We start from the raw sequence: 13,922 nt of genomic DNA on the forward strand, positions 1-13,922 counted from the left end.
TTGTGCAGAAGAATCATCTGTTTCCTGTGGTCTTGTCCTGGTGGTCCTCTGAGACAAGGTCTTTACAGGGGATCTGTATCTGGGGCTCTAGTTGTCCTGGTCTCTGCTGTCTTTCAGGGATGTAGAGGTCCTTTCTAGGTGCTGATCCACCATCTGGTCTGGATGCGTACTGGATCCGGGTGACTGCAGTGACCCTCTGATCTGGATACAGACTGGATCTGGTGGCTACGGTGACCTCGGAATAAGAGAGAAACAGACTAATATTAGCGTAGATGCCATTCTTCTAATGATGTAGCAAGTACATCGGGTGTAGTGGGAAGTGTTCCAGGTTCCCGTTTACTCTAAGAACTCTTGCTGCTGCATTTTGGACTAGCTGTAGTTTGTTTACTAAGCATGCAGAACAACCACCCAATTAAGCATTACAATAATCTAACTTTGAGTTCATAAATGCATGGATTAACATTTCATCATTTGACATTCAGAGCATAGGCCGTAATTTAGATATATTTTTGAGATGGAAAAATGCATTTTTACAAGAGCTAGAAACGTGGCTTTCAAAGGAAAGATTACAATGAAGTAGCACACCTAGGTTCCTAACTGATGATGAAGAATTGACAGAGCAGCCATCAAGTCTTAGACAGTGCTCTAGGTTATTACATGCAGAGTGTTTAGGTCCTATAATAAACACCTCTGTTTTTTCAGAATTTAGCAGTGAGAAATTACTCGTCATTCAGTTTTGCAAATTGGTGTGTTTCACCGGGCCGCGAAGAAATATAGAGCAGAGTATCATCAGCATAACAGTGAAAGCTAACACCATGTTTCCTGATGAGATCTCCCAAGGGTAACATATAGAGCGTGAAGAGTAGCAGCCATAGTACTAAGCCTTGAGGTACTCCATACTGCACTTGTGATCGATATGATACCTCTTCATTCACTGCTACGAATTGATGGCGATCATATAAGTACGATTTAAACCATGCTAATGCACTTCCATTAATGCTAACAAATTGTTCAAGTCTATGCAAAAGAATGTTGTGGTCAATTGTGTCAAACGCAGCACTAAGATCCAATAAAACTAATAGAGAGATACAACCACAATCAGATGATAAGAGCAGGTCATTTGTAAATCTAAGGAGAGCAGTCTCAGTACTATGATACAGCCTAAATCCTGACTGGAAATCCTTACATATACATTTTTTCTCTAAGAAGGAATATAATTGTGAGTATACCACCTTTTTTAGTATCTTGGACAGAAAAGGGAGATTCGAGATTGGTCTATAATTAACAAGTTCTTTGGGGTCAAGTTGTGGTTTTTTGATGAGAGGCTTAATAACAGCCAGTTTGAAGGTTTTGGGGACATATCCTAATGACAAAGAGGAATTAATAATAGTCAGAAGAGGATCTATGACTGGAAGCACCTCTTTTAGGAGCTTATATGGTATAGGGTCTAACATACATGTTGTAGGTTTAGATGATTTAACAAGTTTATACAATTCTTCCTCTCCTATAGTAGAGAATGAGTGGAACTGTTCCTCAGGGGTCTATAGTGCACTGTCTGATGTGATACTGTAGCTGACGGCTGAATGGTTGCAATTTTATCTCTAATAGTTTCGATTTTAGAAGTAAAGTAGTTCATAAAGTCATTACTGCTTTGATGTTGGGAAATGTCAACTTTATTTTTCGTTAATTCAGCCACTGTATTGAATAAATACCTGGGGTTATGTTTGTTTTCTTCTAAAAGAGAAGAAAGTAATCGGATCTAGCAGTTTTTAATGCTTTTCTGTAGGATAGGTTACTTTCCCGCCAAGCAATACGAAATACCTCTAGTTTTGCTTTCTTCCAGCTGCACTCCATTTTTCGGGCTGCTCTCTTTAGGGTGCGAGTATGCTCATTATACCATGGTGTCATACTGGTTTGCTTAACCGTAAAGGAGCAACTTTATTTAAATATGCTATAAAAGAGAGAGTCCATAGTTTTTGTTACATCATCAAGTTGTTCTGAGGTTTTGGATATGCTAAGGAATTCGGATACATCAGGAAGATAACTTACAAAGTAGTCTTTTGTGGTAGAAATGATGGTTCTTCCATACTTACAATTTTGGCTATATTAAGTTTGCACAAAACTAAATAATGATCTGAGATATCATCACTTGGCTGCATAATTTCAACACTATCAACATCAATTACGTGACAGTATTAAATCTAGAGTATGATTTCGACAATGAGTAGGTCCTGAAACATGTTGTCTAACCCCAATAGAGTTCAGAATGTCTATAAATGCTGATCCCAATGCATCTTTTTCATTATCAACATTATCAACATAGTATATGTCAAGCTTTTCATGCAAACATTTAAACATTGGCTAATTCAACATGCGTTGGCTCTTGTTTAAGGAATTATGTTTATAATAAGATGTCAATGTGTTTTATATAAAAGCTTGAACTTATTGGTTCTGCACTGATTAAGCTAATTTTAAACATTCCTCCCATTTTTTAGGTATTTGGCTGTTTGATTCATACATTAACCATTTCAGCAATGACTGATGGAGGTTCAGAATGGTCAACTTTGAGCTGCTTTCAGAAGATGTGTGGTTTAAAAATGAGGGCAGATGCAATGAATGATTAAATACAATTTTATTCACTGAAGCCAACATTGTGTCCCTGATCTTTGTGGGCAGACGTAAGACACGCTCATGCCAAGAGATCAGAACCAACACATCCAGTCTTCTGAACACAGGGCAACAGGCATATTGAACAACATTTACAGATTTAAAGGAGTATTACAGGATCACAGCTAAAAAAGGTATTCACGATATCTGAGTTTGGACCGCAACCGGTCCAACTGATGGCTAAGGCGCATTAAAACCAGCTGCTCTCCTTCAGTACTCACACAATTGCATTTTGAGAAAAGATCATACATTACAGGGTTCGCCAAAGTAAACGCACAAAGATGACGAGGCTGGAAGAAAAACTGACAAGTCGTAATGTTTACAATCAAGTTCAGTTGAGTTGTGTGGCATACATCACACAACAAACAAACGTCAAAAACAGAGTGAGTGTTCCAGTCAAAATATTAGTATGACAGAAATGCATTTCAATCCTCCTGCTTGTAATTATGCAAGCCTCACTTTTGCATGATTTTTCATTAGAGCTGCTGTTGTTGTTTTTATTTTGAAACCCTAAAGTGTGCTTGCATGCCCCTTTCTTTTATGTATACACTTCTTCTGATTTTCTGCATCCTATGTAAAATAATAACAAATGCAATTACAATTCTAAAGTACTAAGTCTGTGTAGGAGGTGCACTGTTAAAGGGTTAATGCCAGAGTTACCAGAGTCACAAGAAGCTATTTGGTCTGGCGAACAACAAACATGAAACATAGTTGCACATAAAAGGAAGAGTCAATCTCTTCATATCACCATTCATAATGATGACAGTTTCGTAGTATTCATTACTAAGTGTGTACTGTATATACTGCTGAAAAGTAATGCAGCTTTTGTTCTAAAAGTAGCGACGAATAAATAAAAATAAACATCATCTAAGTGCTTCTGTGTTCAGAACTGGACAAGAGAAATAATACGTCCTGCTATTTCACAGAGAGAAAAAAAATACAATGTAGATATGAACAAATTGTGTCTATTTGTCAAATTCTAACAAAATAAAGTGTCCTTAAAAATATTTCAAGTAAACAAAATGTCATAATAGACAGAAGGGACTCAAATTTATATCTGTAAATGTGAAAAGCTTTTCATATATATTCCTTTAAAACCTTTAAATGTTCAAATAAGTAAATAGATCGGGCATTGTTGGTGTGCAAAAACAAGTGTAGAACGTTCATATAGTGTTCACGTCATTGTTTTTTTCTGTAATGAAAATGACATCTTAGATTCAAGGTCAGCATCACGAGAAGCAACTGAAACGCTCTCAATTCCTTTAGAATCCTCGGTATTCGAAAAACTTAAACATGACGGCAAAAACACAGGAGCACAGACAAACTAACACAACTTTACACGAGTGAAAATGTACCTTCGGCTGTGTACCTTCAATAAAACCAACCACAGATTTGGTTACGCTTGAAAAACCTGTATAATGAAGTAACATATCACTACCCTTTATAAAGCTCTCTAAAAGAACCAATAAAGTGCACTATAAATACTACTGTCATCTTTACAACAATAATGTTCTGAACCTAGAATGAAAAATTCAAATATAGAAGTTTATAAAATACACAAAAGGAGCATTACTGAAAAAGCAGAAGAATACTCTTTACTTCAACAAACAGATAAAAAAATAAATGGCACAAACTGCTCAGCCGATGACCTTAACGTGAACGTCATCTAATCTCACAGTCTGAAATGCCGTAACTCAGCAAGTACCTCGAAATCATCATTAGAAAATAATCGGTTTAGAGTTTCGGACATGCTGGTATGATCCATTACCGCGTGCGTGAGAGTAGATATTACACTGAGAATTTGGTGGTTTGTTAGTAAGTGGTTAGTACATTAAAAACGAAAGGTATTGTGACAAATCTTGCATCATATCCATGCATTGAAATCTTGAAGGATCCTAAAAATGACCCCTCTCTCTGCTGTCAGCTCAGATCCACTGTTTATTTGTCTATTAAATTAAAAGTTAACTCTCTGAGTGAGACTATATCGACTGCCTAGCATATGTTTCCATATGAAGAAAATACTTATCTTGAAGGAAAAGCAAATTAGGGGAACAGCACAATCAAGAGACGGTCATGTTCATAGAACCAAATCAGCGGCACTTTATTTTACAGTCCTCTTACTATAATAACACACTTAAAAATAAAGGTCCCAAAAGGCCGTTTTTGCAGTCATGCCATAGAAGAACCTTATTTGGAACCTTTCAGTGAACAGTTCCTAAAAGAACCATTTTTTAAATCTAAAGAACCATTTCTGCATTTGAAAAGTTCCACGGATGTTCGAGGCTCTTTACAGAACCATTGATGCCAATAAAAAAACTTTATTTTTAAGAGTGTAACTGGGTAATAACATGTCATTAACACTGAATCTAACCCTAAACCTAAAATTGCTCCGTTATTTCCACAAACGTACATCCTGTAAAATAAAGTGCAATCACAAGATCTTTATACGCTAACAAATAAAAAAGAAAACCACACTATTTGCTCAACAAGCACCTGGTCAAGGGACACCTAGAGATTTACAACTTCCAACCAATTGATCAATTTACATTTTACACAAATGTTTTCTGATACTGTTGGCAGATAAATAAATTACATCAAAGTACAGTCACGCGTGATATACAGTTGCTCTCTGACAGCAGTAGATGTCTATGTGACTTTAGGTGTTTCGGGCCGGTAGTCCTTCCGCTCGGACGTGTTGCGCTTGACTTTAGCGGCGGCCGGCTGGGACTCCTGGTTGAGAGATGGACTGGACTGAGACTTCTTCAGCGCTGCGTCACCGTCCCGGGTCGTCAAGAGCTCTTTCACACCCTCTTTCAGGAGCTTGACGTACATCTCGTAACGGCTTTCCTTCAGAGAGAATTCAGAAAATCCATTAGACTCCATAATAAAGTCATCAGCCACCGCTCAGCGCTAACAATAGCTCTGCTCACAGCCCTCACACTGTACCTTCAAAGCAGCATCTAAGGCAAAACGCCACAGCCAAAAACACTGGCCAGTTGTGAGATTTTGGGCTATTTTGCACATTTAAGTGTTTCATTTATTTGAATCTGTTGATTTTAATTATACATGTATCTTTAAAGGCTGAACTTCAGAAGCACTTACTCACATACCCAACCCTACAGTTTTATTCCCATCTATATTATGCAGGTTTTTACAGAGGGGTTTCTTCACATACAGTATATCGTCTCTCCGCTTTGTAAACACCTTTAACTTTAGTATGTCCAAAAAAAAAAGTTTTGAACAGACTGTTTCAGGTGTACACCCGTGACGCCTTATGATGTTGCCTAAGTGAGCCACAGAGCTAATATCTTAATACTATAACAATTAACTCACAAGAGTGCTAAATATAAGATGAACTAAATCTTATACCTGGAGAAAGCAATATTATACATGAGACTCATATTTTTAGTTTGTTTGTTTCTTACAAAAACACATCTTTTCTCTTCTCAAGACATTAACTGATGCGCTGTGGATTACTTGTGGATTATTGTGAAGATTTTATCAGCTGTTTAGACTCTCATTCTGACGGCACCCATTCACTGCAGAGCATCCACTGATGAGACACTGATGCAGTTATACATTTATCTAAACCTGATGAAGAAACAATCTTGGATGAGCTGGGGGTTTCAATTTTAAACAGTCAATTTTTTAGCAAATTTCTTTACAGATCCACATACAGAAGGCACTAAAACACACTAACTGGAATATTGATCATGTTTATCAGGTCAAAGGGCTTTACAAGCTTTTTTTTATCCACAAAGGTGTTTGTTTTATTAACTGTAGGTGAAAGTGTATCAGAGTGGATGTGTGTTATGTAGATGTGTGATCGCTACAGTTTATTAGGAAGGGTTAATACACTGCAGTATTAGTGAGTTAATCAGAATTACATATTATAATGGTGCTGTCCTATAGAACTAAACTAAGATCCCCAACACTGCACTCCTTAATCAAACACACCTGATTCAGGTCATCAGCTCATTAGTAGAGACTCCAAGACCTCAAATTGGTGTCAGAGAAAGGAAAAATGCATAATGTGCAGTGTTGGGGAGCCTCCAGGACCAGGGTTGGGAACAACTGCTTTAACCAATTATTTCACTGGATTAACCATAATAGAGTAAATAACATACATTTTAATGTGAAAGGTAAATCATTAGTTTAACCCATTGGATAAACCAATTTCCCATAGATTTTTTTTTTTTATAATTGTTATACAAAATTGTGTAAAAACTGAGAATTTCTTTGTGTAAAAACTGAGTAAATGGATTTGAAAGATTTTTATTTATTTATTCTATTTAAAGTTTAAGCACAAAATAAAATGCATTGGTCATTTTTTTTTTATACGCATGTTGTCAGTGCAATAATCAGACCACTATATTAATTAGAAGATGCCCTATTGGAAAATTACTGGGACACGTATTTGTGGAGAGCACCAAAAGTTCCTATGTTACATATTATTAAGCCTGCTTATGTCTGAATTCATTAAAGATTAGAACAAGCATATGCAAAGCATCATTTAATGTTGAAACAAAAGTATGTGATAAGAGTGCTGTTTTATTCCCTTCCTCTGACCTGAACCATCAATCAAAGCCAGAAAATAAATCCATTTCAGCAAATGCATTTCCATCTATTCTAGACAAGTTCATCCCTGACAGCCTAGATGAGAAACGTCAATGACCACGGCTGCCTGTGTGTCAAAGGGAACAAATACGGCCAAGGGAAACCTGTGAAATCAATCTGCTTATGTCTCTTTCATCATAAAAGACAAAGGGTCTACCTCAAATTCCAGGTAGTGCTCCTTCAAGCGGTACTCATCGATTTCTTTGGCTTTGACCTTTTTATCTGGTGGGTAGGATCTGTGCTCGGCTAATTCTGTTGATACGTGCTTCAGCTTGGCCTCGTGGGACTTGAGCTGCTCTTCCTGAAACACAACAGACACATCAAATGACCAGCAGTCACCAGAGGCTTCAGATAGGCCTTGAGGAATCACGATTCTGAATAGAAATATTACCAAATGTTAGAATTAGACACTTTGACAATATGCCAATGATAACAGTAAAGAGAAAAAGCCCGATCCAACCAGATGTTGGGTGCACGTTATTAACTCGCTATGTGCCGTTCACACAGAATGCACTTTTATGTTAACAAAGATGCGACGGGGCAGTGGAATATGAAAAACATGCAAGAAGATTGGCGTGAACTTCTTTAACTTGACCGCTTTTATTTTTTAAATGACGTATAATGCATGAGACGCTGCAAGAGACACGAGTATTACAGACACATAGAAAAACAAAGGAAAAGCAGTGCAACCAAATAAAAAACAGTTAACTACTACTGTATGTGTGATCTTTTTTTTTACAGAGCATTTATAGTTAATAATAGTCTTTCAAAAATTGACTTTTGAGATTTTTTTTTAAGCATTTTCAGCTTCAGATGGACAACAGCAATTGTCTTGACTCTTCAGACCCACCTGAGACATGCGGGTAGTGGTCGCCGGCAGCAGCGGACGGCTGAATTTCTTCTGTGAACCAATGGCAGCGGGGAAGGATGGGGCAGAAAACATGGCCGCCACTGAGTTGATTATTCTGATCCAGGTCTCCATTTCCTCGGGGCTCCTACAGAGAAGAGACGGCATGTGTTCATATGAAGAAGACCACACTACAGTCGTGCAAACTCACAGGACGAGACCAATCAGCCTTTACGAAGAAAAGACCAATGGAAGAGATGAACAAGCTTTAATTGAGCTTGAACTGAAGCATGAAATTAGATTTGGAGTTGAGGGAAGGTCTCGGCGGTTTCTTACTGGGCCTGGAAGAGGAACACTCTCCAGTCAGCAGTCTTGAGTTTGAGAACATTGGGCTTCTTCTCGTAGTCCATGGCCTTGATGGCGAGAGCATGGTGCACGCTGATGGCGTTCTTCAGGTCGTCCTCAGACAGGGTCTTCTCCGGCTTATACTCATCCTGCAGGAGCAAGCACAAACAAGACAAAGGGTGAACACGGACAGGTATGGGAATCCAAGGAGTTCAATAAATCTGGTTCGGATTCTTGTTTCCTAAAGATTCTTTTACATCAATTACCAACTCAATTCAAGAAATGGCTAAAAACACATCTCTTTCATCTTCATTTGACCCTCTGAAACTCGAGCACTGTATATTTAATCTATTTGTTTTCTTTTTTACACAAGCATTCTCTATTCTTTTGATTTATTGTATTTTTATTGGGGAAAAAAAAGACACTCTAACACTAGCGTTTTCTATTCTTTTTCCATTCTATCTACTTGTTTTCTTTTTATTTATTATAAAAAAAACTTGTGTACTGCGTTAGACCAAGACTTGTGTCACAGTGCTATAGGGTTGTGTCTAGGAGCGTGGAGATGAAGGTGAGTCACAAATAACTTTCTTTAATAATCCAAACACAGGGGAAGACAAGTAGACCATAGTATATACAAAATAACATTAATCCAGACAAAGGAGACCAGGAACAGGGCAACGAGATGCAGTTGTCCTCATTTGTAAGTCAACTGACTAATGATTAAATGTAAATGTAATCTCAAAACGTAATGCCTTTTGCAGAGCCAACACAATAGAAAGTTGTGAAATTCACTATTATTATTGATATTTAAAGGGTTAGTTCACCCAAAAATGAAAATGATGTCATTAATGACTCACCCTCATGTGGTTCCAAACCCGTAAGACCTCCGTTTATCTTCGGGACACAGTTTAAGATATTTTAGGTTTAGTCAGAGAGCTTTCTGTCCCTCCATTGAAAATGTATGTTATCGCTGTTATTGTATATTTAAACAATAAGGTGAACTCGATCAGGTTTAATGCAGAGATTCATACTTGTTCTGTATCCTTCCTTGATACTAGGATCCAATTAATATCAGGGTCTTTGGTAACTACTTTATACACTAAGCCTGCTGATAGGAAAAGCATTCTTCATTCTATAGGATGCATCATATATAGATATAGATCAGATAGTCTTATTCTGTAGTCTGTACTACAACATATCCAGCACACAGTCAGGAGACTGATGATTTCTTTAGAAAGCAATGGCATATTTTGACTAGTGATTCTGTGCAATTGTTTTTCATTTTTTACATTAAAAAAATGTCAGATTTGTTTGTTTTTCTTTTTTGGTTAAATCCGAAACTTTGTGAAAATTAAGATGCATGGATGCACAGGCAATGAAGTAGACTTTTATGTGCATCTCAAATGTGCTGCTTGTAAACAGAAAATGTTTGTCTTTAAGAGTGTGTGACAAATTGCATAGATTTACGTCAGACAATTTATTACATGTTCATGTGCCAATGTGATTTGACTTTTGTAGTTAAACAACAAACAGCACAAAATCGAAGAGGGGGACATCTAAAATGTAAACTTCTACAAAGAGAACGCCTAATGGATGCTCGATCTCGAGCCATTGTATCTTTTAGGCATGAATGAAGAGCTAGTTATAACTAGTAAGTCATTTAATGCTTTCTGCAAATTATTTTGATAAATTTTTGTGATTGTTTTATATAGATTATGTGAGTTATAGTTTAAGTGAGTTATCATGGACATTTGTATATGTGATATATACAATACCAGTTAAAAGTTTTTGAACAGTCTGATTTGTTTTTAAACAAATATCTTCTGATCACCAAGCCTGCATTTATTTGATCCAAAATACAGCAAAAGCAGTAATATTGTGAAATATATTTGTTTTATAAAATAACTGCTTTTGAATGTGTGACGAAAGTGAAATTATACCCAGCTGTTTTCAACATAACAACATTAAATGTATTTTTTTTTTTTTTTTGAGCAGCAAATCAGCATATTTTAGAATGATTTCTTAAGGATCATCAGCTAAAAATTCAGCTTTGAAATCACAGAAATAAATTACATTTTAAAATATATTCGGTAACACTTTAGTACAGGGTCCAATTCACACTAATAACTAGTTGCTTATTAGCATGTCTATTATTAACATATTGGCTGTTTATTAGTGCTTATAAAGTACTTATAATGCATGACATCCATAATCCTACCCAATACCCTAAACCTAACAACTACCTTATAAACTATTAATAAGCAGCAAATAATGGGTTAATTGAGGCAAAAGCCATAGTTAATGATTAGTTAATAAGTGAGAATTGGACCCTAAAATAAAGTGTGACCATATATTCTAATAGAAAACACTTATTTTAAATTAAATATTTCAGTTTTACTATTTTTGCTGTACTTTGCATCAAATAAATGAAGTCTTGGTGAGCAGAAGAGAATTCTTTAAAAACATCAAAAATCTTCCTGTTCAAAAACATTCTGGACTGGACTGTGTATGTATATACATTTGGTGCTATACTGTTACTTTAATTACAATTAACATGCATTTAAAGGGTTACTCCAACCCAAAATGACAATTTTGTTATTAATCACTTACGCCCATGTCGTTCCAAACCCTTAAAAACTCTGTTCGTCTTCTGAGCTTTTACGGGTTTGGAACAACATGGGGGTAAGGGTGTAGTATCCCTTTAAGAGTCAGAAAACATGACACTGAGTTTGCATTTGAGTATATTATTTTTCTCCCAAATCAAAGGTCTGTTTGAAATGAGAATAAGAAAGCTATCCAGAACATTTCCTGTTTCTCTGATGAGAGTCATTTGGTGTGATTGCTGCACAAATGGCACATCATTAGCTCTAATGCCATGGAAACAATCAGTCACCAGCACAAAAATATATGCACAGGTACGGCCTGCTTTCACGCCAATATTTCATTCCTGTGACTCTTGCATGACTGCACAGCTAAGCAACTAATGCATGTTCAGATGGAGCACATAAATAAACTAGTGTAATGGAGAATGGGGGAGCAGAAACGCTTCTTTCTTTGATGGGCTCTGAAAAGGTTTGTCAGATCTGAAATAAATGTGTGAATGTGATTACCTCTCACATCAGAATCTCCAGGAGGAGAAATCGATTTATTATTGATGTCTGTGGGAAATGATGGAAATGTGATTAATCAGCAGTGCGAGGGGGAAAATGAAAGAGCGAATAAACAAACCTTCTGCAAATAGAGGATCATGCCTTTGAGAACAGCATAGAAGGTTTTCCAGCCTCGTTTCCCTCTCGGTGCTAGAGAATACAAGTGAAAAATAAATATCATGAAATCATTTATCAAGTTGGTCTTTTCCATTCAGTAAGTTCATAGTGACCAAGAACTAAAAAGGACAAAAAAAAGCATATAATTTTAGGTATCATAACTTCTTCCAAGTCTTCTGAAGGCATTTTCTTTGTGTGAGGAACACACCCACATTTAAGAGGCTATTCAGTCAGCTAAAAGTCAGTAACAACACACATAAAAGCAGCATGGATTACGTTTGTAGTGCTTTATGGAGCTCAACAGCATCTGTCCAAATACCCAACATGAGCATCCTACTAAACATCTCTTGATTTCCATAAGTACAAAATTCATTCAGTTTGGGATGACGTGAAGTTGAGCAAATGATAGGGCTGCTCAATCATGGCAAAAATAATAATCATGATTATTTTGGCCAATATTGTAATCATGATGATTTAACATGATTATGAGTTAGCCACATTAGCAAAACTTTATACGAGTGATTTATTTAAAGATAGCGATATCATCAAATTATACATCATACAGTCTTCACTGTAAGAAATAAAATTGTGTTTCTTGTTAAAGCAAAAAAAAAATCTTTCAGTCAAGAGCATGTGATTTTGTCTGTCTTTTGTTGTTTGGTTTATAATAAGCACACAATCAACAGCAAGAATAAAGTCCACTGTCACTTTAAGAGCAGCACAGAAATTTACGTTCATTTATTAAATAACTGATGAAGGTTTTTACGTTAATAACCACCAAGTGCCACATCTTGACACATTTTTGTGTATTTCAGTGAAACTTGAGCTTTACATCTCCGTTCTCTACAATAAAAAAAAATACTATAGTAATTTATGGTAAATACGCTTTTTGAACCGTACTCTATACTTGAATTAATTTGTTGTGGTAATTCTATAGTTGCGGTGGTAAAATAACTACTATAGTAATATTAACAATTTAACTTTAACCTATACATTGCTAAGTTTTCTGCAGCTATAGAGTATACTATACTACAATACAGTTCTACTGCAATATTTATAACAGTTTATCAGTTCACTACAGTAAATATTACAGTATGCTGTAGCATTCATTAAAGTGATGTAAATAATATACAGTATAATACACTTTACTATAGTATGTTTCAAAAAGCACTATAGTATTTACTATACATTACTATAGTATTTTTTCTTGTGGGGTATCTGAGCACATCCACAGATGTCCTCCAGAGAAACAGCGCAAGTTACCGTATTTTTTCGGACTATAAGTCGCACCTGAGTATAAGTCGCATCAGTCCAAAAATACTACTGACCTTAATATGTATCAATCACTCCTTGTCTCCACTGCTAAAAGGACATTCTACCATAACAAAATTAACAATTTGTCTAACTCTTGCATGCTCTTTAGAACATTTTCCTTGCTTCTTTGCCATTCTCCTCCCCCTCCTTCATCAACTCTAACAGCTGACAACTTTGCCACGTTCTTCATTAACAAAATTAAAACCATCAGTGCACAATTTTCCACACCACAATCAGTCGAGCACATCTCACCAGCAAACATACACTCATTCACATCCTTCTCTTCACTCTCCGAGGCAGAAGTCTCCAAACTCATCCTTTCTAATCATCCTACTACTTTTCCGCTTTAATTTTGTATTTTTTTTATTTTTAACCGAGGAATTGCGTATGTTACAGAATATTACATTTAGACACTTTGACAATATGCCAATCATAACAGTAAAGAGAAAAGAACAATCAATGAATTTATTATGTACTGCGTTTTGATTATGCATGTTTTGATGTGTACTGCTTACACAAATTTAGCAAATACATTACTTATAAGCTTTCCATTGAAAAACAGCAATCTGTTGTCGATGCTTGAGGCTTAGATCTTTAGAATGGTATATAGTTTGTAAAGATTTATTTTGTCCCGTTTCATTTAATCTATTCATAAACATTGACACGTGCAAACAAAGAGCGTTCAGTGCACTGGCATCCAGGTGCAGGTTAACAGGTTAATAAAGAATAAGGTATTTGAATCATGTTGTAGTAACATGTCTAAGTTGACTTGTTAAAAATCATGAAAAACAGAGAAGAAGTCAAATGTTCAGATTTTTTTTTTTTTTTTTTTTTTTTGATGCCAAATTATACAGCCCTAAGTTGTA

At 36.1% G+C, this 13,922-nt stretch overlaps 1 protein-coding gene across 8 annotated transcripts in view; it reads right to left on the minus strand.

Annotated features, from left to right (window-relative positions):
* Positions 1-2,615: 2,615 nt before the first annotated feature.
* psd3l (pleckstrin and Sec7 domain containing 3, like) overlaps positions 2,616-13,922 on the minus strand; it is a 117,334-nt gene continuing 106,027 nt past the window's right edge. For all 8 annotated transcript variants that reach the window (XM_052566735.1, XM_052566736.1, XM_052566737.1 and 5 more), the window contains 5 exons: positions 11,705-11,775; positions 8,468-8,625; positions 8,135-8,279; positions 7,442-7,585; positions 2,616-5,514 (listed from right to left, as the gene is read on the minus strand). In XM_052566735.1, the coding sequence (XP_052422695.1) occupies positions 5,314-5,514; positions 7,442-7,585; positions 8,135-8,279; positions 8,468-8,625; positions 11,705-11,775 (719 nt within the window). In that variant the 3' untranslated portion in view covers positions 2,616-5,313. The remainder of the gene's footprint in view (positions 5,515-7,441; positions 7,586-8,134; positions 8,280-8,467; positions 8,626-11,704; positions 11,776-13,922) is intronic.

The sequence above is a fragment of the Carassius gibelio genome, chromosome B10, assembly GCF_023724105.1.
Source record: "Carassius gibelio isolate Cgi1373 ecotype wild population from Czech Republic chromosome B10, carGib1.2-hapl.c, whole genome shotgun sequence".
Classification (NCBI taxonomy): Eukaryota; Metazoa; Chordata; class Actinopteri; order Cypriniformes; family Cyprinidae; genus Carassius; species Carassius gibelio.